This window comes from Alligator mississippiensis, chromosome 12 (genome assembly GCF_030867095.1).
Source record: "Alligator mississippiensis isolate rAllMis1 chromosome 12, rAllMis1, whole genome shotgun sequence".
In the NCBI taxonomy this organism is placed as follows: domain Eukaryota; kingdom Metazoa; phylum Chordata; order Crocodylia; family Alligatoridae; genus Alligator; species Alligator mississippiensis.
Window position 1 is genome coordinate 67476973 of NC_081835.1, and position 22001 is coordinate 67498973.

The window sequence follows — 22001 nt, forward strand, 5'->3', positions numbered from 1 at the left end:
TGACATTTAAATCACGGGCATGAAACGGCATTTTCTCATTGCACTGGAAAGGGGCCTGCAAGGAAATTAATATTAAACAGCCGAAGCACGGGGCGCGAGCCAGGAAACCGCCGTTCGGCTTCAGGGACCCGCACGGCTCGTGCCTCGCGCTTCGGACTCGGGATATTCTCTCCCGCTTGCTGTCTCCGACGGGCGGCTGCCCGTGTTTGCTGCCTGTCGCACGACGTCGGTCTGGGGTGCTTTGGGAGCGCGCAGCGCGCAGCTCTTCCCCAGCGAGGGCCCTTACACCGCAGACCTGCGTCGTCCTCAACCCCTCCGGCGACGCGACGGGACCAGGGCAGCAGCTGAACTGAACACTTCTGTAAAGAAACGTGACGCTGCCCTCGGGAAGCCACAGCGCCCGGCTCCGCTCGGCCCGGCCCGGTGCGCCGTGGCGGGGTGAGCAGCGAGGGGGGCGGCGGCGGGCGCGCTCTGCGCGGGGTTCACGTGGGCCGCGGGGCGAGCGGTGGCATCGCCTCCCCGAGGTGCCGGCGCCGGCGCCGCCTGGTCGCCCGCGGGCCCTCGAGCTGGGCCGCGCCGCGCCGCGCCGCGCCATGTCGGTCCTGGGCGTGCACCCGCCGCCACACGCCGCGCTCGGTGATGAACGTGAAGATCGGCGCAGACCTGTCCGGCGAAGGGAGCCGGGAGACCGTGACGCTGCTCCCGCCGCCGCCGCCCAGCGCCACGAGCGGCCGGGCCGGGGAAGGGGCGCGGGGGCCGGCAGAGGCGTCGGGCCCCGGACCTTGCCCCGCCCCCTGCTCTCACGCTCCTCTTGTGCACGCCGCGGTGCCCGAGGCGGCCCCGCCCCGCCCCCCCCGGCCGCCACTCCGCCACACTCCCGGCCGGCGCGGCGCGGCGCGGCTCGGCGCAGCTGGGGGGGGCGGGGCGGGGCGGGGCGGAGGGGCGGGGCGAGGCCCTGCGCGGTCGCTGCCGTGACGCGGCCCCGCCCCCGCGGCGCGCCCATTGGCGGGGGCGGCGGGCGGCGGGCGGCGGTTGGCTGGGCTACCTGTCACTCCGGCGCGCCCCACTGCCGGCTCGGCTGGGGCTGGGGCTCGTCCTCGTCCTCGTCCTCGTCCGCGGCGGCGGGGCGGGGCCGGGGCGGGGCGGGGCGGGGCGGGGCGGGGCGCAGCGTGGGAGGAGCCCCGGGCCCGGGCGGAGGCGGCGCCGGGAGCGGCCGGGCCCGCGGCTGCGGCGACAGCGGCAGCGGCAGCGACAGGTGAGCCCGGCGGCAGGTGCGAGCGGCGCCGCGTGGCGGCTCCCGCGGCCCGGCCCGGCCCGGCCCGGCCCGGCCCGGCCCCTCGCGTGCGCGGTGGGCCCGCGGGGTGCCGCCCGCCCGTCCGCCCGCGCGCCCCGCGGAGGCCGCAGTGGCAGGTGTCGGCCCCGCTGGCGCTCGCTGGCGGGCGGCCGTGCCGAGCGCGCCGCCGCGGGCCGCGTCCCTTCCCCTTTCCCTTTCCCTGGCGGGGGCGCGGCGGGGCCGGGGCCGGGGCCGGGGCCGGGGCCGACACCTGCGCTGGAGCCGGCCGTGCCGTGCCGTGCCGTGCCGTGCCGCGCCCCGCCGCGCTTTCGCTTTCTTCGCAGCTCGCCTCTCCGCGCCCTCCTGCTCCGGCGGGCCGGGCCGGGCCGGGCCGGGCCCAGCGCCGAGCCCCGCACGCAGCAGCGCGGAGCCGGGCCGGGGCTGGTGCAGCGGGGTGCCACATGCCAGGCTTGCCCTGCCCCCCCCGCCCCCGGTGCTGCGTGCACAGCCTGCCCCGCACCGCACCGCACCGCACGCGTGCGCCAGGCAGGGCTGGCGGGGCCCAGGGCGCACGGGGCGCGCTGCGCTGCGCTGCGCTGCGCGGAGGTTCGGTTCGGTTCCTGTGCGAGCCGCGGCCCACCCGGGGCCGCGGGACGTGGACGGCCCGGCGCCGAAGCGTTGGAGCACGGCCCCACGGTGCTGTGTTGCGGCGCGCCTGCCCCCAGGGCTTTGTAGGACGGGGTAGACGCTTTATTGGTTTTGTATACAAAATTTGAATCGAGCGATCACGATGTACATCACACTAAAATGCTTTCACGTTTCGCAAGCCTTAGACTATTAGACCGCAAGTCCTGTTCTATTCTTCTCTGTTCCCGGACGTGGTCTCAGCGAGCAGCGTAAGCGACCAGGGGGTTTGGCTGAGTGCGTTTCGGGCGAGGGCTGGGGTGCCGCGTGGCGCGTGCCCGGCGCTGGGCAGAGCCGAGCCCCGGCGGTCGGGTGGCCGCGTGCAGCACTGACCGTGCAGCCGGCTCCCCGGGGCGCTCTGCCTGTCGTCTCTGGTGGCTCCTGGAAACCTCCATCAGAAACCTCCTATCGGACACGTTCGGTGGTTTTTGTATTTTAGATGAGAAAAAACTTGTAAAGCGATGCTTATTGGTATGATTTACCCCTTTTCCCTTTTAATCCTTAAAGAAAGGCCTATTTGCAAACCGTCTGTTCTGGGAGGGGGAAGAGAGAGAGAGGGATGTTTTATTTCTTTACTAGTTTTTGGGGACTTAGGACTGGAAGGGACGTAGCGTGTCCACCAAGTCCCATCTCCTGCCGTTGCAGGTGCTGCCCACAACTTTATACACGCACATTTATCAAACCTCACGTTAGCACCAGCAAGGTTTCTCTTTTCCACTACTCCCGTAGGAAGCTGTTCCAGAACTTTGCTCCTCTGATGTTAGAAACCTCTTAATTTATTTGTTTGCACCCATTTGTTCTTTCACTGAATTGACTCTCGAGCTCATACTTTCCCCCCACTGCTGTTGAGACTAACGCATGATCCTCATTTTGTCTTTAAAAAAAGAAGGTGAATGCACATGAAAGATGGGAAACAAGAACAGCAAAGGTGGAAAACTAAGCTTGGTTCTTTGTCTGTCTTTATGAATTGCAAGCTAGCTGTTGGGAAAAGACAGGCACAGCGTACAGCCCCTCTGAGACTGAAATAGTTAGGACCTGGGCAGCTGCCTGCAATCCTGTTAGGATCTATCTACTTGGTATACTGCAGTGCCATAGGAAAGCCTAAGCTAGATTTCAGCAGGGCCACCCAGGTACTGGTTTTCCTGCTTTGCCTTGGCTGACTAGTCCCGCTGAGAAGCAAGTTTGGTTAGCCTGGGAAGAGCATCATGCAAATACAGGTGTACCTGTTTCCAAGACCTGAACTAGCGAAGGTGCTGCACTGCATTGCGCTGAGTGGACACATCCTGAGCTGCCTCAGTGGTCACAGGCTCACAGCAGTATTGCAAAAGGTGGTGGTGTCTTGGCAGTCTAAGCCACGCTAACTTTACAAGAGGCAAAAGAAAATAAACTGGGGGAAAAGGGAGAAATGAGATCAGAAAAAAGTCATCAGAAGCTGGTTCAAATCTGTAACACAACAGAAGTTCAGTGCACGTAAGCCACTTTCAAAATGCCTGAAATCAGTTTAAGATAAACCTGGATGGATGTAGTAGCAGACTTAACTGATTTAGGTTAAATTGGTGTATTGAACTTCTGTCCCAGATTCACGTCTACTCAGTCCTCCAGCATCCCAGGATGCTTTGCACCTCCCCCACAAACTCCTCCTTGCCGGGTGGGCAGGCTAGCCTTAGCTTCTGGCCTGGGCCACTGCAGGCATGTGGCTGCATTTCCAGAATCCAAAGTGAATGTCTGTCCACTTATCAGTTCAATCTGCATCGCTTAGACTAACGTGCGAAGACTGACTCTATTCCGCCTCAGGGTTTTTAACTGTCTGTACTTAGCCTAACAGACTATCTCAAGGTGTTCGAGTCAGTACCACCTGATATTCTGAAAACAAATGAGCATTTGTACAATATAAGTAGAACAATGATTAATGAATTAAGAACTGGCTAACTGACAGGTCTCCAAACCAGTTGTCAGTGGGGAGTTATTGAATGAAGGTGCATCTTGTTAATTCTGCAGGAAGTGGTACTGGGCTTGATAGCATTCAACGATATAATCAATTCAATATGAAAGGAACATAAAATTGCAGTAAATCAAATTCTGGATGGTGCCACCTGACCACGTGATAAACCGTGGTGAGGACTGGCTGGTCTTACAGAGCCAACTGGACTGCTTGGTAGCTGAAGCATGTCCAGTGCTTTCATGCTGGCAAATGGAAATTTGTGCCTAGAAGCAAGGATTGCAGGCCAGATCTTTAGATTGGGGCCTATAGGCAGTGAAGCAGGAATCCTGAAAGTGATCTTGGGGCTCATAAGTAGACCAGCACTTCGAGTTCCCAGTTCAAGAAGGAAGCTGTAGAATTGGAAAAGGTGTAGGAGAGAGCAACAAAAATATTTGAAGGCTGGTGTAAATGCTTTTACAGTGAGAGACTTAGCTCAATCTGTTTAGTTTATCAAAAGAAACAGTGAGGAGTGACTTGATTAAAGGGAGAAAACGCAGGATGCCAATGGGCTCTCTAATTTAGGAGTGTCAGGCAAAACTAAAACAAATGACTGGCATCAGAAATTAGAGACGCTCTAGTTAGAAAATGGAAACAACATTTTCACAGGGAGGGAGACAGGAACACGCTTTCAAAGCAAGTGGTGGATTCGCAGTCTCTTGATTTCTTCAAGTCAAGCCTGGATGCCTGGCTAGAAGAGCTGTTTTAGACTGATACAAATTATTGCAGTTAATAACAGGGTAACTGGGTGGAATTTAATGGCTATGGTACATATCGAGAAGGTCCGACTAGAGGATTTAATGCAGAGCTGAATAGCCTGTGGCCTGACGCGGCACTCTCAGACCTCCACCGTAACTCCACTTCATTAAACCAAAAAAGGGATTGAAAATCAAGCCAGTGAGATCGGTGTCCTTGCTGCATCGTGGCTCATTGGGCTGCATGTGCAGGCACCACTGGCAAACTTGTTTAGGTCTGATATCTAATCGGGACGGGTCCAACTGGTGGCAGCCCTCCCGTGGGATGTGCACTTTGGAAGTGGCCCTCCGTGCCGTTTGTACTATGCACCGCTGATCTGTTTTTCCTTCTTGTTAGAAATGCTATGAATCTATTATGATTAATTTTATGTTAAAATGTTACAGGGATGTTACAATTATGCCCGAATCAAGAGTTACAAACTGGTGTATTCAGTTAAAACCAGATGTAGTAGGGTATGGACATTGACTCTCAGGAATTCAAACAGCTCTAGCTGTGCCCTAAAATGGCATGGTTGGGGGAGAAGGGGGAGGGGAGAGGGGAGGAATCTAGTGTGGCTTAAACTGATTTTTAAAACAATCTGGGAATTAGTAATCTGAAGTAAATGCCTTATTCTTCATCAAAGCATTATTTGTGCGGTGGCAATACAGGACAGAGTTAACTAAAACTCGCTGTGGTGTAGCACAGTGTGTGAGTTTGTGTGCACCTTTGAAGCCTGAAATATACTCTATCCATTTTACCTACGGAGGGCCAACACTAAGTTTCCCTTTGGCACATATGCTCTACTCCCCAACCTAAATGCTAAGAGTTTTCGGTAGTTTAGGTAGCCTGCTTGCTTCCAGGTTGTGAATAGGAGATACGCCCCTTGGGATAGCTAGAAAAACCGGCCAAAAACTGACTGACAGCAGATTTCGGCTGGACATCAGGAAGAAGGTCTGTATGGTAAAGGTTACCAGAGTCTGGAGCGGGCTCCGAGGGAGGTGGTGCTCTCCCCTGCCCTGGAAGTCTTGAAGAGGAGACTGGACAAGCGCCTGGCTGGAGTCGCCTGACCCCAGCGCTCTTTCCTGCCCACGATCACTCGATGATCTACCAAGGTCCCTCCCAACCCAAAAAATCTATGAAATCTAGAAAACACTGTCCTCAAGTGATAGAGAACAGAAGATCAATTTATATCAGCAAACTGATTAATTTATTCCTTTTTTCATTGTTGTTATAAATTGTTATAAAATACATCTAATAAGTAAATTTAAGCAAAAAGTTACACAATTCCTGCGTGAGTGTTGAGACTTCATTTACTGCAGTAGGTAACTCTTTACCAAAGTAAACAGACTGGTTAGGCAACATAGCTAGAATATGTTGCCATCAGCGGGTTATTTCTATGGTTACTTCTCTTTACTTTAGGTGGCTTGGAATAGTTAATCAAACGATTCCCTGTCTTTTAACAAAAACTAATATAAACAAGTTTTTAGATTTGCAGCTTCTGGGGTTTTTAAAAGCAACCTGATCGATTGCATAGAAAAATGAGCTGGGCAGTTGACCTTAGAGACGCTCCTTTTTTCCAGAGCGCAGAAGAACAAGGAACATATGTATGGCCTGTGCTGCAGCCATGGCCAAAATGAAATGTTATTGGGTGAAGTTGTGGCTATAAATTACATTTGTAACTTCGACTTGCTACTTACTAGCATTTGAAGATTGGCTTACAAACTGTTACCTTTTTTTGAGCTGGGGTCTTGGAGGCAGGAAGCCTGCTAGATTTAGAAATGTGGTGGACCGTTTAGTTTGTGCGCGCAGAAAATAGGGAGTGCCGCCATCCTAGCAACAGGCAGCTGTGTTAGTTACCAGACCTGCACACTCATCAGAGAAGAAGAATCACTTTTCTAGTCATTCGAATATTCCTTCATAGGAGACAGAGGACAGGGACCGTAGCAGAGGTACAACTGCGAGGCTCTCTGATTTCACAACAATTCTTGTTCTGAAAATGTATCTGGATGGCACAAAGCTAGCTGTCATGATTGGGCAGGTTTTGTCTGTGTTTGAATTTTGAGAATTAAACTGAAGAAGGGTGTTTGTGCCCAGAAGCTTGCAAAGAACAATTTGTCCAACTATTTAGTTGGTCTAATAAAAGATCTCACATCTGCCCAAAGAACCTTGCCTGCTTATGATCTTAGACCAACATGGCTACAGTCTACACCCCCGAGAATTAAACCTTCACGTTCAGGAACGGCAGGAGGAGCTCAGGACAGTGCTGAGCATCTACAACCTTAATCCAACACTAGCGAAGACTGCCTGTGAATCGTTTAATAATTTGTGTGCTCATACAGTTAGCACAATACCTAATAGACCAAGAAATTCATCTTGCTTGCTCTATCCCCCTCCCATTCCTGAGGTGTGTGTTTTAGTATTCAGTCACATAGTTGCCAATAATTGGTTTCTTTTAAGAGCAAAGACACAAAATCTTAGTGGGGGGGGGGGGGGTAAATGAAAAGCAACATAAATAGCATAAGTGATATCTTTTATATGACCAACTAAATAGTTGGAAAAAAGTTCTTTGCAAGCTTTTGGGCACAAACACCCTGCGTCAGGCATAGGGAGACTGCTGGTGTGTTCTCCAAGGTAGAAAATAAGCCAATTTACAAGAAGAAGTTTGTGAAAATTCATACGGCTGGAAGGCAGTGGGTAGAGATAGGAGGGGAGGTGGGGAAGGGACCTTAGACCAACACAACTACAACTTACACCCCTGTATAAATAGCGTAACAATTGTTAAGAACCTGATTCTGGCTTTACAGTGGTTACCAGTTCATTAACATGAGGGGAACAAATTAGAGTAACACCAATGTAACGGGACCCAATTTAGACCTAGGAAGAAATCAGTTTGAGCTGCCTATGCAGATGAAGTTTCCTCATTCCCCAGTAAGTTCCAGAAGAAGTGCTCGGATGTGCAGGTGTTCAAGTAGGAACAAAGGGAAAGGAAGAGGGATTGACTAAGTGGGTTCTGCTAATTAACAAGCGTATTTATCTGAAGGACAAATCAATTTGGCAGGCAGAGATGGACCCTGCAGTGGTGAACAGAGCTTGTGGCAGAGTACATTAAGGAATGCAAGACAGCCTTACTTGGCCAAATGCCAGCGCAGATGTTCAAGTGGCTAATACTAGTGGGTGTAAGTGCACCTGTGTGTGTTCAGGGCTGCAGGTTAGAACGGTGGGGCTCACAACTCCCCGCCTCTCTTTTCCCAGAGCGCCTGGATTTGTGCTACAGCGACCTTGTTGTCCTGCAGCTACTGTCTCGAGACTGAGGCTAGGTACAGACATTCAAAAAACCTGAGGTGGAATCGGTGTAACTTATGCATTTATCTGAAAGAGGTGTAGTTTAGATGGGTCGGTAGCGAGCAGAACACACAATCGCTCTTTGGTGCGGGTGGGGGCAAATCTTAGAGTGAGTTCCAGCATTTTTAATCCAGTCTGCGTGCGTTGAACTTCTGTTCACTTATGGGTATGTTTTGATTTCCGGTCACTTATATCGGTAAAAGTGTAATGTTTGTACCTGGCCTGAGCTGGGCTGTAACTGGCCCCTTTTGATCACCAGCTTTGCTTGGAGAGACGTGCCTTTGAAGAAAACGGAGACTTGGAGAGATGGCACTTCATCAGTGTGCTGATGAAGGTGATATGGAGTTCTTAACTTTTTGTTTTTTCTGATTTAATATTTGGTTTCAAGCCCTTAGTCTTAACATCATAACTTGTTTTCATATGAGAAGTATTTCCTTTTTGTTGTAGTCCTTGTTATGTAACAGTGCATACTAGAATTCTTAATCTTCCAGTCCTTTAAGGTTTGCTTAGGCTAGTGTTTGTGGTCTTGCTTTATATTTAACTAATTGCTAATTAACTCGGGGTAACTAACTCATTCATTTGTAAATGCTAGCCTTGTTATACTCCCCAGATATTTGGATCCAGGACCAAACACTGGCACACTCAGTCAGAGCCCTTTGTATTCTGCACTTTTGTGAACATAGAACAAGCAAGCCTGGAGTGCTGTTTTGGCCCAGCATCTGTGATTTCGCTCCATCTATGGTTCAGGCACCCCGGTCAGTACCAGGCTGCATCTTTTTTTGGTCAGTGTTGTTCACAAAGGGAATGTGCTACACAATGCATCGTCTTCTGCTGCTCAGAAAAGGTAGGGTCAGAAACAGGATTCTTGGGTTCATCAATTGCCACACTCCCACGGGAGTTATGTAGCATTTCTGTATGGCTTTATACAGCTAGTCTTCTTTGGAATAACTGTTAATTTACCCAAGAGTTTTAGTAAAGCTGTTTCTGCACCTCCCAAGGGTACTCAGAAATGTATTATAAAAATCAGCGAGTTAATCTAATTAATATCGCTGTGTAATTTGGATGCAGTGTGCTGAGCAATACACAGAATTCTGCATTGAACTACTGTATTCCCAGCTACAGAATCCAGATTCTAAAGTACAGACAATTTTGCAGCTCTGATTATGATAGATAGAAGATCTGTTTCCAGATTATCTGTACATGTTTCACTAGCTTCTAGTCCAGTTCACTGGAATCAGTAGTGCCACTGTTAGAGTCAGACTGTCAACTCGAAAAGCAGTTTTTGTCTTATAATTTTTGTCCATATTATGGTTTTCAGTTAAATCTTAGTTGCTAAGACTGGGAGAAATCGGCAGCAAAACAATTTTGTTTTTTATTTGTTTGTCAGTGCTTCCTAAGTAGCTTTATTGTTTTAGCTGAAATAGGTATCACTGAAATGGGGGTGAGGGGACTTTAGTTAAGCATAACACTGAGGAAAATAGCATTCTGTTTTAAAACAACTACTTAAAAAATAATAATTTTCTAAAAATTATGAGACTGGCAATGAAGCAGTAGCAAACATCTGATTGATATCTTAATTACGTTTTGTCCAAAGGTGCTGTCAAGCTTTCCTAAGAGTTTGTTGCAAGTGTTAGAGCACAAACAAGTCAAATAAGATTTTTAGTGTGTTTTCTGTTACGACTCATGCTTTAGGCAGTGTCACTCTCCCAGCTGCTAGTTGTGTGTGTATTATTATTTCCAAATGCCCTTTTGAAATACACTGGGGGGTTGCTGTTTTCAGGGGTGTATGCATTACTTATCAGTAATTTGCAGCAGCGTCTTGATAGTATGACATTATCATAAACATGTTTAAATAGTATGAGGAGCCTGTGTGTGCAATGACTTCTTAAAGCAAATTCAGTTTTTGTAAGGTACAGATTGCTCTTAAATCATAACCTGACATCTGCCTCTCCCCACTGCCACCAGGTGTGTGCTTCAGCCGTCTCCTGGAAGACTGCAAGGCGGGTTCTCCATAATGCAGCAGTTCTTTGATCTCTTAAGGTTGACAGTGGGGCGCACATATGGTGATGCATTGATGCATGTGACATTGAAATGTCACAAAATGAGGGTTAGACTGTAAAGGCTTGTACAGCCAGGATCAGATTCTCGTTGATAGCCCAGCAGTAGAAAGCTTTATTTCTTGCAAGTCCTCTGATTTACCTGCTTTTTCACTGATAATTTTTGTGCCTCTTCAATTTTTAAAATTCCCCCTTCTAACAATATAGAGAAGAAATCCTGATGTGAGACACAGCTTTGCATAAAGTTGGAGAGGAATTGGAACGTTTATAAATGTGTATCATCGATCACCAAAAGTGTCATCAAAAATAACAGTTATGATGAAGCTTACGGGAATAGTAATTGAGGGTTAGTTATTATAGCTGTTTGCTTTGAATTGCAGATCTGACATGATAGTCTCTTACAAGCTTTGCCTGCTAGCAGAGAGTTATTAAAATAAAGAGGTGTTTTAGGCTTACTCAATATCATGCTGACAGACAGAATGAGGCACCTCTAGTCATATCATTGTAACGCACTAATTGCCCTTTTCTTTCATGCATCACAATTAGAGTTTGCAGAGTTACACAAGTACTTTTTCAAATAAGGCCACAGAATCTGAACCTGTATTATGCTTGCTCAAAATGGCAGCTGTGATACTATGAATACAGTGTTACATTGACAGTATGTTTTTTATAATGAATTTTCATAAGTGAGTTACAAATTCTGCATTCTGTTTATGGTATAAAATGCATGCCTTAATACAACAGAGTTAATACTAATCCATTTATACAACACAGGTTGTTCAGTATGGAAAGCAATTAGGCTCAAAATCACACGTTAAATACTGGGGCTGATTTTTTTAAAGGAACTTCTAGTGGGAAGCTTGTGTTTCAGCTGAGATTGAGCAGTGACTAAAGAGAAGTCTTTTATTTTCTAGTTCTCTTTTGTTAGCACAGTGATTTAATACTGTGTTGCAAGCAGTCCAAGACGGTGTTTAAATCTAAATAGTTTTATTGAGATAGAAGAAGAAAATAATTATTAAAATAATTACTTTGAAAGTTGAGTCTAATTAAACTATTTTTTGTTTGTTTTTTGAACAAAGCCTACATTTTGGCGCTCAAAATTGTGAAATTGTTCCCTGACTGTTAGTTTTAGTTTTTTGGCTATGTTCTGGCAAATTTTCCAAGGTGCATGCAAGGGGATGGTTGTACGAGCACACAGGAGAAATTGAGGGACCAAGTGAAAAAAGGAAAAATATAGTATGATATTTGGAAGGTAGAGCATTCCGTTTGAGAAAAAGAGAAGTGAATTCAGGAAATGCTATCTATTGGAGAACAGAAGAGAATGGAATGAAGGTAGGAAGGGAAGAGAGGAGAACAAGAATGAGAGGGAAAGTTACATTACAGACAGGCAGACGCAATTAAAGCACACTTCAGATGGACTAAGGAGGCACATGCCGGCCTTCAGCTGAGATTTGGAACCCTGCAGCTCTTTGCTGTATTGGGGGGACTTTAGGGCTCACTGTGTATATAAGAAGGCACAGACTGTGTTTGTCCATGTGAAATATTAATATTCTGTTGGGATTTTTAACAGTTTGAGAGAAGAATAGAACAAATCTCTTAACAAAAGAAATGTATATTTTTTTTTTTACTGGGTCATATCTTTGCAAAGTTCTATCTTCCTTGGACTTTTTTTCCCTTGGCGTTTAAAAATTGCCTTTTTGGATTGAGGTGAAGAATCAGAGATTTTAACTCAAAGACTTTTTAATATGTGAAAAGGTGTAAACCAAGGACTGGAGATTGAATAGTTCCTGCAAAACTGACCCAGTTCTTATCAATTTAGCTGCTTTCCATACTGTTCTGAATGTCAGCAATGAAACCTGAGGAGACAAGTCAGTTTTGCTTCCACTGCAGCTTGGAAAACTCTGAGCAGTGGTAGCAGTCTTAGAGCTGCCTGCAGACTTAGGAAAAAACTCACCATTACTTACAATCAGTGCATATTTGGGAGCTACTCTTCCTAATCCTATAGACCAGAAAGCTGATTTTTTTTTTTTTTTTAATAAGATTACCTTTTGCAGAAGCTTATGACTTTTATCACAGACTAGTGGATGAATAGATTGCTTTCAAGTCCCACTGTGGCAGGCCCATGCCCACAGCACCACTACTAGCATGTCCTGCCCACCTGGGCACTACCTTGGGGCCTACCTGCCTGGAGGTGTCATTCAGTGTTTCTTTTCTTTGACCCCGAGGTCTCTGCCAGTATTTCTTCTGTGAGGCTCCTCCTCCCCTGTACCTCACCTCTTTCCAGTCGGGTGGTCTGCTTCAGGTGGTCCCTCTGGAACCAGACGTTGGTGCCATTCATTTCCACAGGAACTCCTGCCCACACAGCAGTATGACCAGGCTCCCCCGCCTTAATGAGTGTACCACTTAACTATACTGAACACAAGATGCCCTGACAGTGCGGGTGAGCAGGGCACCGATGCTACCTGCCTCTGACCACTTCAATTCCATGCTCTAGGCCAGGGGTGGGCAAAATGTGGCCCGGGGGCCGGGTGTGACCTGCTGGGTGATTCTATCTGGCCCACGGGGCCCCTAAAACATTTAGAAAATGAATATTAATCTGCCCCTGGCTGCCTATCATGCGGCCCTCGATGGCTTGCCAAAACTCAGTAAGCAGCCCTCTTCCCAAAATAATTGCCCGCCCCGCTCTAGGCTCAGCAGACGGCGTTTTCCTGGCTCCCACACTTCCCCAGGTGCAGGCCGGCATTGCCCTTGCAGGAATTTCTGACTGGGCTCGCTCATACATGATGCACAGGGCCCTGTGGGCACCCGATGAGCACCCTCTCTTGTGGGTCCCGCGAGTCCTTCTCAGACAGCCTGCTTCCCGTCCTGACTGCCCTCAGAGTACCTGTTGGTGTTGTGGTGAGCAAGCGGCTGCTTGAACAGGCACATGTCCCTCGCCTCGCCTCGCCTCGCCTCGCCTCGCCTCGCCTCGCCTCGCCTCGCCTCGCCTCGCCTCGCCTCGCCTCGCCTCGCCTCGCCTCGCCGCTGGTGGCTCCTGCACTGATACCAGCTCTCTTTCCCACAGGTTCCCGGCCATCTGCGGTGGCTTCTGGTTCGGCAGGGGCTCCTGCCTTAGGAAGGGCCCCCGGCTCTACTGCCATGGGTAAGCATGTTCCCAGGCCCGCCCACCCCTGGGCTGGGCTCTGGCAGCGATATCCAGTGGCCAGCTCCTGCAGGGTCGCTGGTTCTGCTCCGGGTACGGGGAGGGTCTCAGGCAGCATTTCCCGTGCTCCCTCTCCCTCCCTCCCTCCCTCCCCCAAGCCACAACTAAGGAGCTCTTTTTATCCTGAGAGCCCTCCAGGGCTGGGCCGCTCTGCAGGCCACCCCGCCACGGGGTGCCAGCCAGTTTCCCCGCTAACTGGCTACCTGGCGGTGCGTCTGCTGTGAGCCTGCCACACCCGCTGTATTTGTTCAGAATAAACTGCTCCTGGAAGGACCACAGTCTCTCTTCTTTCCTAGACAGAGGACTGAGTTGTGTAGCATATCCTTGGATGAAAAAGGAATTAACATATTTTATGTTAAATGGATGCTTTGAATCTAAGTTGTCTGTAAACATCTGTTTTAGGCAGCTCTCAGACTACTAGATTTGGAAGAGAGAGACTAAACCAACTCTTTTTCTGTATTTTAGTTTACATTTGACACCTCTTTTCACATTGCATTTTTTGTCTCGCATACAGCAGTGAAAAACATACATTTTAAAAATAGGAATAAGTGCTAAACTGCGAAAACAGGCAGAGCAGCTTGTGGGCAGGCATCGTGCTTCTTTGTTGAAGGTCCCTAGATTTCAAGTTGGCTAGACATGGTCAAAACTCAGAATTTTCATTCTGCAAGAAAATCTAGTATTTCACAATTCCTTTTGTTCCTGGATTGGATGAAATAATCAAAATGTTATAATTGTGAAGCAAAAATTTTGGAAATTTTACTCTGAGAATATTAAAACTATTCATTCAAACTGGTTAATAAGGATGAAAGTTAAAAGTTGGTCATTCCAGGTATTTTTCAATAAAGTTGATATCTTATTGATATTTTCTATCAGAAGACAAAAACTAGATGGAAAAATTTACGGTGAAATACAGTTCTCACCGTTTTTGAAGACTGCAACCTTTTTAAGCACTTGAGGTCAAAATCCAGTATTTTCACTGCTATTAACATGAAAATACTGTCCCAGTCACTCAGGCTCAAGCTGGAGGCTGAATAAACTAGCAGGTAAACATTGTACTTCTCAACCACGTGGTGGCACGGAGAAGAAACGGGGGAAGTGTGCCAGCACGTGAGACGGCTAGTGCCAGTGTGCGTGTTGTCATCGGCCTCTGCTTGTTTGCATCTCTGGCATGCTTGTGTCTTTTAGTGGGTTGTAGTCATTTAACAACTTTTAAATTCCTCTTATCCAGAACCTATTATCCCAGGTTATCCCAGACTGCTGTAGAATAGCAGCAAGGAGACCCTTGTGAGTCTCCCTTGTGATCTAGGAAGGCTGTTTTTGAATGTCTCTTTTAGGAATTGCCCAGAAATGCTTGAATATAAGCAGGCATTGAATGAACCAAATAATGAGGGTGCAGGTGATATGGTGATTTTATTTATTTACTGTGCTTTGCCTCTGTCTCATGCAAGTTCTGCCTGTGTGCGAGATGGTTTAAATATGGAAGACGTGGCCATATTTTACTTTCTGAAAAAGTAGCAGTTACACAGCCGTGGTCTGACATGGTAAATGCCTGTGTTTGAGCAGAGACAAAGATTTCTTAGGGTGATAGGATACAGGTGTTCTTGCTCTTCATGGAAGAAGATCCTTCCTTTTTATTTAGTTTAAAAAAAACAGAAGCTGTCTGAATGTTAAAAAGAGGGCTGATAGGCATCTTGTTCCTGCAAGGTCTCAATGCCAGGAGAGAGAGAAAAGGTGATATAAAACATAATATCTGAGTACTTAAGTAATCTTATGAAAATAAAATTAACTGTGAAACTGTTCCTATAGTATTAGGTTTTCTGGGGTTAGTAACATGTGCTTACACTAAAGAGGCTGTTGGTGCCACCATGAATTGGTTTATAAGATTCTGCTGTCGGGGGGGTGGGGTGGGGTGGGGTGGGGGGAGGGAGTTAAAGACTGGAAAAAAGGTAAATCGGATGGCTTGACAACCATGATTTCAAAAATCTCCAAGGATAAAAGTTTCTTAAGTTCTTTTGTGTTGTTTAGTGCAAGTTGATCATTTTATTATAATTGATTCATTGAAATATTGATCCTGCAGGAACTTGACCTTGTTTTTAAAGGTTCTATGACTTGATGCCAGGTCTGTCTTTATTGACTCAAGGTGTTTGACGTTGCAGCTCCAGGTCGCTTGCTAACTTTTCTATTTCTTCAAAACACTTGGCTACGTTAAGAATATCTGTGTCCACCAATATAGTAGCTGACTCCTTGGAAGTCTTTTCATCCATCTGTATAATAATGGTATAAATTCCGTACAGTGTGTATGTTACCTGTTTGGTATGGTGATAGCTTGCATAATGTTGTATTCCTGCTAGCTGCAAAAAGTCGTTTACCGTCATATTTCTTTCTTCCTCTTTTGTCAAACCAATGTGAAGAAAGTGTGCCAGATACGTAATTATCTCTCTTTCTGTTACTAGTTCAGCATAAGTTGGAGTGCGTTCCATATGAATGCCTCCGTTGGTTGCTTTGTTGGAATGAAAATGCAGCTCATCACGCTTGCTCATGTTTGCTGATCCTGTCAGTCCGTTCTCTGGGAGCTCTTTGGTGAGGCTGTGGGTGTGGAGCTTGACACGGCTGGCGTCTGTTGTATCCAGGTGCAGAGTATTCCACATCTTGGGAGATAATTCAGTGGTAGATGCATTGCCCCTGGTTTCTTGCTTCTGAGAAGCCACTATAAGATGCCACTGTTGATTTTTTTGACTAAGCCAGATTTGAGTCATAGCGAGCTCATGTAAAGCAGTGTCATAGTAGTGCTCTTGCTCAGTAACCTTATCCAGGCATGTTGCCTGAAGCTGCAGCAGCTTGGTTTTACTTGTGGCCTTTAGCCAGTATTTCTGTTGGAGCTGGACCTTATGGGCTTTGGGTTCATTCTTTGTCGCTGCCATCTCCCTGTTAGAGGAAATTTTTATTTAAAATAAGTAACTTGTTTACTAATTTTCCTTAAGAGTCATCTTTATAGCTGGTAATGGGAAGCCTCAGAAAGTGGTAATATTTTTGTCTAGCCCACTCCAACTCCCATACTGTCTCGTCTAGAAAGAAGAATTAAAGTAATCTGTCCCTTTCAGCGCTGAGCTCTACACTGTCTGCCCCAGCTAAGGCATGGTACCTGTACACCCAAGGTCCTGCATCACTTTAATGTGATTTTTTTTCCATCTTGAGAGGTAGGACATCAGCTCTTCAAAATACAGAGTTGAGCTTTAGTTGTCTCTGAGAGAAGTCCAGCTCTATCTAAGAAGCAAGCATGTGAGGAGCACTCACTGTGGTTTGGGGAAGATGATAATTCTCTACATCACAAGCAGCTCTGAGAATAAACTCATGACTATTCATCATGTGCTCAGATGCCACAGCAGTGAATGCCACAAAAAGGTTATGCTTGTAACAGTGCCTGCACAGAATAGAAGCTCGACTTCATGTACTAGACTGGTCCGCAGCCCTTAAGAAGTGATCGTTTCCTGTAACTTGGGTCAGAGTGCAGGGAAAGGCTGTACGTTTTCTGTTCCCTACAGTACTGTTCTGTAGTTACAGCAGAGGAGTTTGGAAATACTCTATACCAGTGGTCACCGACCAGTCGATCGTGGAGCCTCTGACAGTCCATCTCAGTCTGTCAGAGGCTCCACAGTTGGGAGCAGCAGGAAGCATGTGGCTAGGCTGAGCCGAGCCGGCCGCCCGGACTGGGCTGGCTGAGTGGGGTCAGTGCCCAGGCAGCTTGTCCAGGAGGCGGAGGGGGGGTAGAGGCAGGGCAGAGGGTGGGGCAGGGCAAAGATTTGGGGGGGGGGATGCTGTAGATCCTGTGGTGCCAAAAAGAGATCTTCACCATAAAAAGGTTGGAGACCACTGCTCTGTGCTTTCCTGGAAGGTCTTGCTCTTCTCTTACACTAATGCATTTTTGGTCAAACCTAATCTTTTTCCAATATTTTTGTAACCAATAGCTAACTGTACAACATACATAACTTCTGGCTGCAATATGAAATCATTATAAAAATGTTTTAAGTGGAACGTACTCAAGTAAATCATAGTTAAACTTCCTCATTTTATCCTTTCCATTGACCAATGATGGGTATGCATTTACTTTGGTTATTTTCATTCTGCTGATCTACAACAAGCCATATAAGTTCACATTTACCTTCTTTTTAGATGGATGGATCTGTTTCTGTATCCTCCAAGAAAATGACTTGATAGAAAAGGATCCTTCTCATTATCTTAATTCAGTAATTTTCATAGAATAAGCCCCAGGTATTTGAAACTTTCCTTTGCCTTCTGTAGCGCTGTAACGAACGCTCAGGTTTCCCTTCCTTTAAAGCAGTGTTCACCGATTTCTCTCCGTCTGTTTAGTTACAACTTGGAGCTACTATGGCAACTGTGCATGTGGTAGAAGCTTGTAGGTATTTGCTGTTTATGGATACCTCTGGTTAGCTCGGAGTTGCCTAATTGGGCTGTTTGTGTGTGCAAAACCATTGGGTAGAACCAGTTTTAACGTTCCTTAGAGCAGGCATTGAAGTTTTCCCTGATAAGCTAGATATGCTGATTCATGTTTTGCACCCTAATGCAGTTTCACTCAATGGACTATTGTATCTGAAGTGTTGCGAGAGGAAAAAGATTCTATTGAAAGAAATTTAGCTAAGATGTGGATACAAAATGCTGCCATCCAGGAACAAACTCACTTGCTCATAAGCTAGCATTTTGGTTTTGTACTGTAATCAGAGAAGATAAAAGGTTACAATGACACATGCTGCAGTCCCTTCAAACTACATTTTTCTTTTGTGAGTGGTGTTTAACATGGATGTTAATTATGCGGATAACTTGGGAAAAACCCCAAGTAAACCTGGTGATCCTAAATTCTGTGCCCAGCTACACAGGTGGTGGCGGCAGCCTTTGTTTTTAGTAATGGGTCTCTGAATGAGCCTCTGAAACCACACAAAAAAAGTGCAAAACGGTTTCCCAGTATGGGGCTGCACTTGGGGTGGACGGCAGCAATGCTGGGAGGAGACTGGGGGGGGGGCTGCAGCCACCCCAAAATTCACCATAGCCCCTCCCTGCCAACCCCTCATCCCAGCGCTGCTGCCACTGCCTGCCCCTAGCACAATGCAGCCCAGCCCTCGCTGGGAAGAGCCCGGCGCTGGCCCCAGCCTGCAGGTGCCCCTCCCTGCCCCGCACACACCTGGGGGCATACACCCTCCTCCCCCCGTGCCCTCCCGGGGTGCACAGAGTAGCAGAACCCCACCCCCCTCTGCACCCCTGGACGAGTTGTGTCTCCATCCTGCGTCCCACCTTGGCTGGGCAGCGCCTGCCCCAGCCCCTGCCCCGCTCCCTCCCTCGCTGCAGGCGCCTCGAACTGTCTCCTGCACACCCCTTCCCTCCCCCCTTCCCCTTCCACCACAGCAGATCTACCAGCTGCACGCAGCTCTTCAAGCGGTCGGGCTGCGTATCAGAAATCGGATCCGTATCAGCTGATATGCCTCCTTAAAAATCGGCTATTGGTATCAGGCCCCAAAATCTCTATTGGTGTGCCCCCACTAAAATATTTAAAAAACAAACAAAAAAACCTGTCAGCTGGAAAAAATGAATATTTTGTGATTAAACATCACGTAATCAAACCTCTCAGTGTAAAGGTCTTTTTTTAGTAATGCATTTTATATAGTACTACTTTTGACAAGTATTGGAGGCACTTTTATGTAAACTGGATTAATATTAAGTAATTAAAGCAGTAGAAGATCAAAAAATAGTCACTGGTTAGTAATTTTGAAAATGTAACAGCAGCTTATTAATCCTCAGTAATATGAAAGTTTTGTTTATTCCAAGATTTAAATGTTATAATTTTTACTTCCAGTTTAATTTAATATATAAATAGCATAGAGTTTACCAATAGGTAATGAATGTTTTGATAGAAACAAATAGGATATTAAACTCAACTGAAAGAGTGTGAGGTGTAAGAATTTGAAAAATTCATTTATATAACATGTAGCTTTATCTGACTTACAGAAATTGCCATTCTAAGAAAAAAAAGTCACAATACCATCCTTGTGTTTGAATTCCTGGATTTCAATTTGGATGTAAACATTTAATATGGGTAAGTTACTCTGCTTTTATTTATTGTTTTGTTTCTGGTTTGCTTTTTGCAATGTACACAGGATATAAAATAAAATAGTAAGGCGGATCATGCAGATGACACTAAGATGTGGGGAGAAGTGGGTGCGCTAGAAGGGAGGAATAGGCTGCAATCGGAGCTAGACAGGTTATGGGGGTGGGCGGATGAGAACAGGATGGGTTCAACACTGACAAGTGCAAGGTGCTGCACCTGGGGAAGAAGAACCAGCAACAGACCTACAGGCTGGGGAACTCCCTTCTCGTCAGCACAGAGGCAGAAAAGGATCTAGGAGTCATTATTGATTTCAAGATGAACATGGGCCACCAATGTGGGGATGCGGTCAGGAAGGCTAACCGCACCTTGTCATACATCCACAGATGCATCTCAAGTAGGGCCAAGGAGGTGATCCTCCCCCTCTGTGCGACACTGGTCAGGCCGCAGTTGGAGTACTGCGTCCAGTTCTGGGCATCGCACTTCAGGAGGGATGTGGCCAGCCTGGAGAGGGTCCAGGGGAGGCCACCCGCATGATCAGGGGGCAGCAGGGCAGACCCTACGAGGAGAGGCGATGGGACCTGAACCTGTTCAGCCTCCACAAGAGAAGGCTGAGGGGGGATCTAGTGGCAGTTTACAAACTAGTCGGGAAGGGGGTGGGAACCAACAGGCATTGGGGGAGTCCCTGTTCCCCCGAGCACTGCTAGGAGTCACAAGAAGTAACGGTCTCAAGCTGGCAGAGGGTAGATTCAGGCTAGATATCAGGAGGCGCAACTTCACTGTCAGGGCATCTAGGATCTGGAACCAACTTCTAAGAGAAGTGGTGCTGGCTCCTACCCTGGGGGTCTTTAAAAGGAGGCTGGATGAACACCTGGCCAGGGTCATTTGACCCGAGTACTCTTTCCTGCCATGGCAGGGGGTCGGACTTGATGATCTGCTCAGGTCCCTTCTGACCCTACCAGCTGTGAAACAACTAATTAAATTTCCTGATGGCACCAAAGCTGTTTTGGAAATTAAACTGTTCTGGAAGAAGTTTGGAGACTATTGAGGGAATTAAAAGGATGCCAACTGTCAGATAACCCCTGGAATTCTTACTGAAACTTCCTGAGACATCTGCAGCATACAGGTGTCATAGGGAACTGATCACTCATCATTTATTGGCCTCAAGAATTACATTGCAAAAATCTGAAAGAGAAGTGATACCCTTAGAATCACTGACTGGTTTCAAGAAGTTTGGGACATTTTAGTAATGGAAAAGTCGTCCTGTTAAGTCAGTCCTGGCACAACTGATCCACTTTGTTGGGCAAAACACCCATCACCTGTTGTTCCACCCATTGATGCTTCAGAATAATGGGCAACATGCTGTACTGGGACTTAAGGGGCCTGGTCCTACAAACCCCAGAATTTCCATGAAGGATTGGGTCCTCAAGCCCTGGGAGCTCCTGCCTGGCTTTTCCCACTTACCAAGACATGCCATGGACACCAAGTGCTTAACCCAGAATGTGGCATATCCAGATTCAGTTCCCTCCTCTGGCTGCAGGAGCCTGAACCCACTTCTCCTAGCAGAGTGTCATGATTGTATACTTTGTTCTGAGGTGTTCTTTTGGCAGTGTTGTGACTGGGAAGATGAGGGTGTCCAGCTGTATTTACTCAAGTATAACATGAGGTGTGCCCCCTCCCCCAACCAGTGTGGGCAGGGGGGAAGCTCCTCATCTTACATTCTCATACAAAGAAACTTCATTAAATACGTTGCCTGTTGTGCTATCATAAGCAGCGTGTACTCAGTAATGGAACCCAACTATGAAGTTGATTAAATACAGCCAACCCTGAACATGACTTTGAAGTGCGTGGCCCATATTGGACAACCAAAGCCAGAGAGAAGTCCCCCATCACCATAAATTGTATAGTTGAGATCTTCCCATTGGTAGGCATTTGTAGACTCTCTCAGGGGTCAGCCGGCTCACAGTGCAAGGGACAGGCCTTCGCCCTCTAACTACACCAAGTCATTCAAAGCCAAGAAGGGGCTCTCCCGTGCCGGGTAAATAAAAACACCTTTTTTTATCTGCAAAAATATATGTTCATATATTTATATTTTGGCAGAAGCCCTGCAATATAGATACATTTTTTACATAAATATAGCAAAATATATGCAAAAAATGTATGTGTATTACAGGGCTTCTGCCAAAACTGTCCTGTGGCCACTGTGGCTCAGCTGATAGTCTAAAACACATCGTTGCCATTGCATCGTATGCTTTCCCATCACAATAGCTGCACCACACACCTATGCTCTTCCATGTCTGTGTGCTTGCATGACCATCACCAACACCCATGCCTGTCACAAGGAGACCTTTCCTATACCCTAAGATCACCCCATACCCCTGACTCTTTCTTTCCTCGTTCTTTTAGTCATCACTGTAAAAACGACTTATTTTTTAATTAAATTTTGTGTCTCGGTCCAAATTAGCCAAATCTATTACAAATTCCATTGACTCGGCTGAGCTCAGTTGTTCAAATCCTATGTGGAGCTACCACCAGCAAGCATCCTCCCTGCCAGACTCTTCAGCCTGGGACTTCAGATACTCCCTAATCAATGGCAGGCATCCTCCGTGTAAGCCCAA

At 47.3% G+C, this 22001-nt stretch overlaps 2 protein-coding genes across 7 annotated transcripts in view; one reads left to right on the top strand and one right to left on the bottom strand.

The window, feature by feature from the left end:
• Nucleotides 1-1159: 1159 nt before the first annotated feature.
• RALGPS1 (Ral GEF with PH domain and SH3 binding motif 1) overlaps nucleotides 1160-22001 on the top strand; it is a 217256-nt gene continuing 196414 nt past the window's right edge. For 3 of the 6 annotated variants that reach the window (XR_009455975.1, XR_009455976.1, XM_059715769.1), the window contains exons 1-3: nucleotides 1164-1255; nucleotides 13134-13211; nucleotides 19287-19374. The gene's annotated coding sequence lies outside the window, so the exon portion shown is untranslated. Of the gene's footprint in view, nucleotides 1256-13133; nucleotides 13212-19286; nucleotides 19375-22001 lie in introns of all 6 variants that reach the window. The other 3 variants (XM_059715772.1, XM_059715770.1, XM_059715771.1) reach the window with 3 other exon arrangements.
• Nucleotides 13719-17638, bottom strand: LOC109285055 (uncharacterized). The gene is made up of 2 exons (XM_019495310.2): nucleotides 17431-17638; nucleotides 13719-16196 (listed from the first exon to the last, which is right to left on the bottom strand). Exon 2 carries the CDS (start codon nucleotides 16190-16192, stop codon nucleotides 15407-15409), a length of 786 nt encoding a protein of 261 aa, XP_019350855.2. The 5' UTR covers nucleotides 16193-16196; nucleotides 17431-17638; the 3' UTR covers nucleotides 13719-15406.

Excerpts from the sequence above, each read along its gene's own strand:
- LOC109285055 (XM_019495310.2), bottom strand. The coding sequence starts at position 16,192 with ATGGCAGCGACAAAGAATGAACCCAAAGCCCATAAGGTCCAGCTCCAA.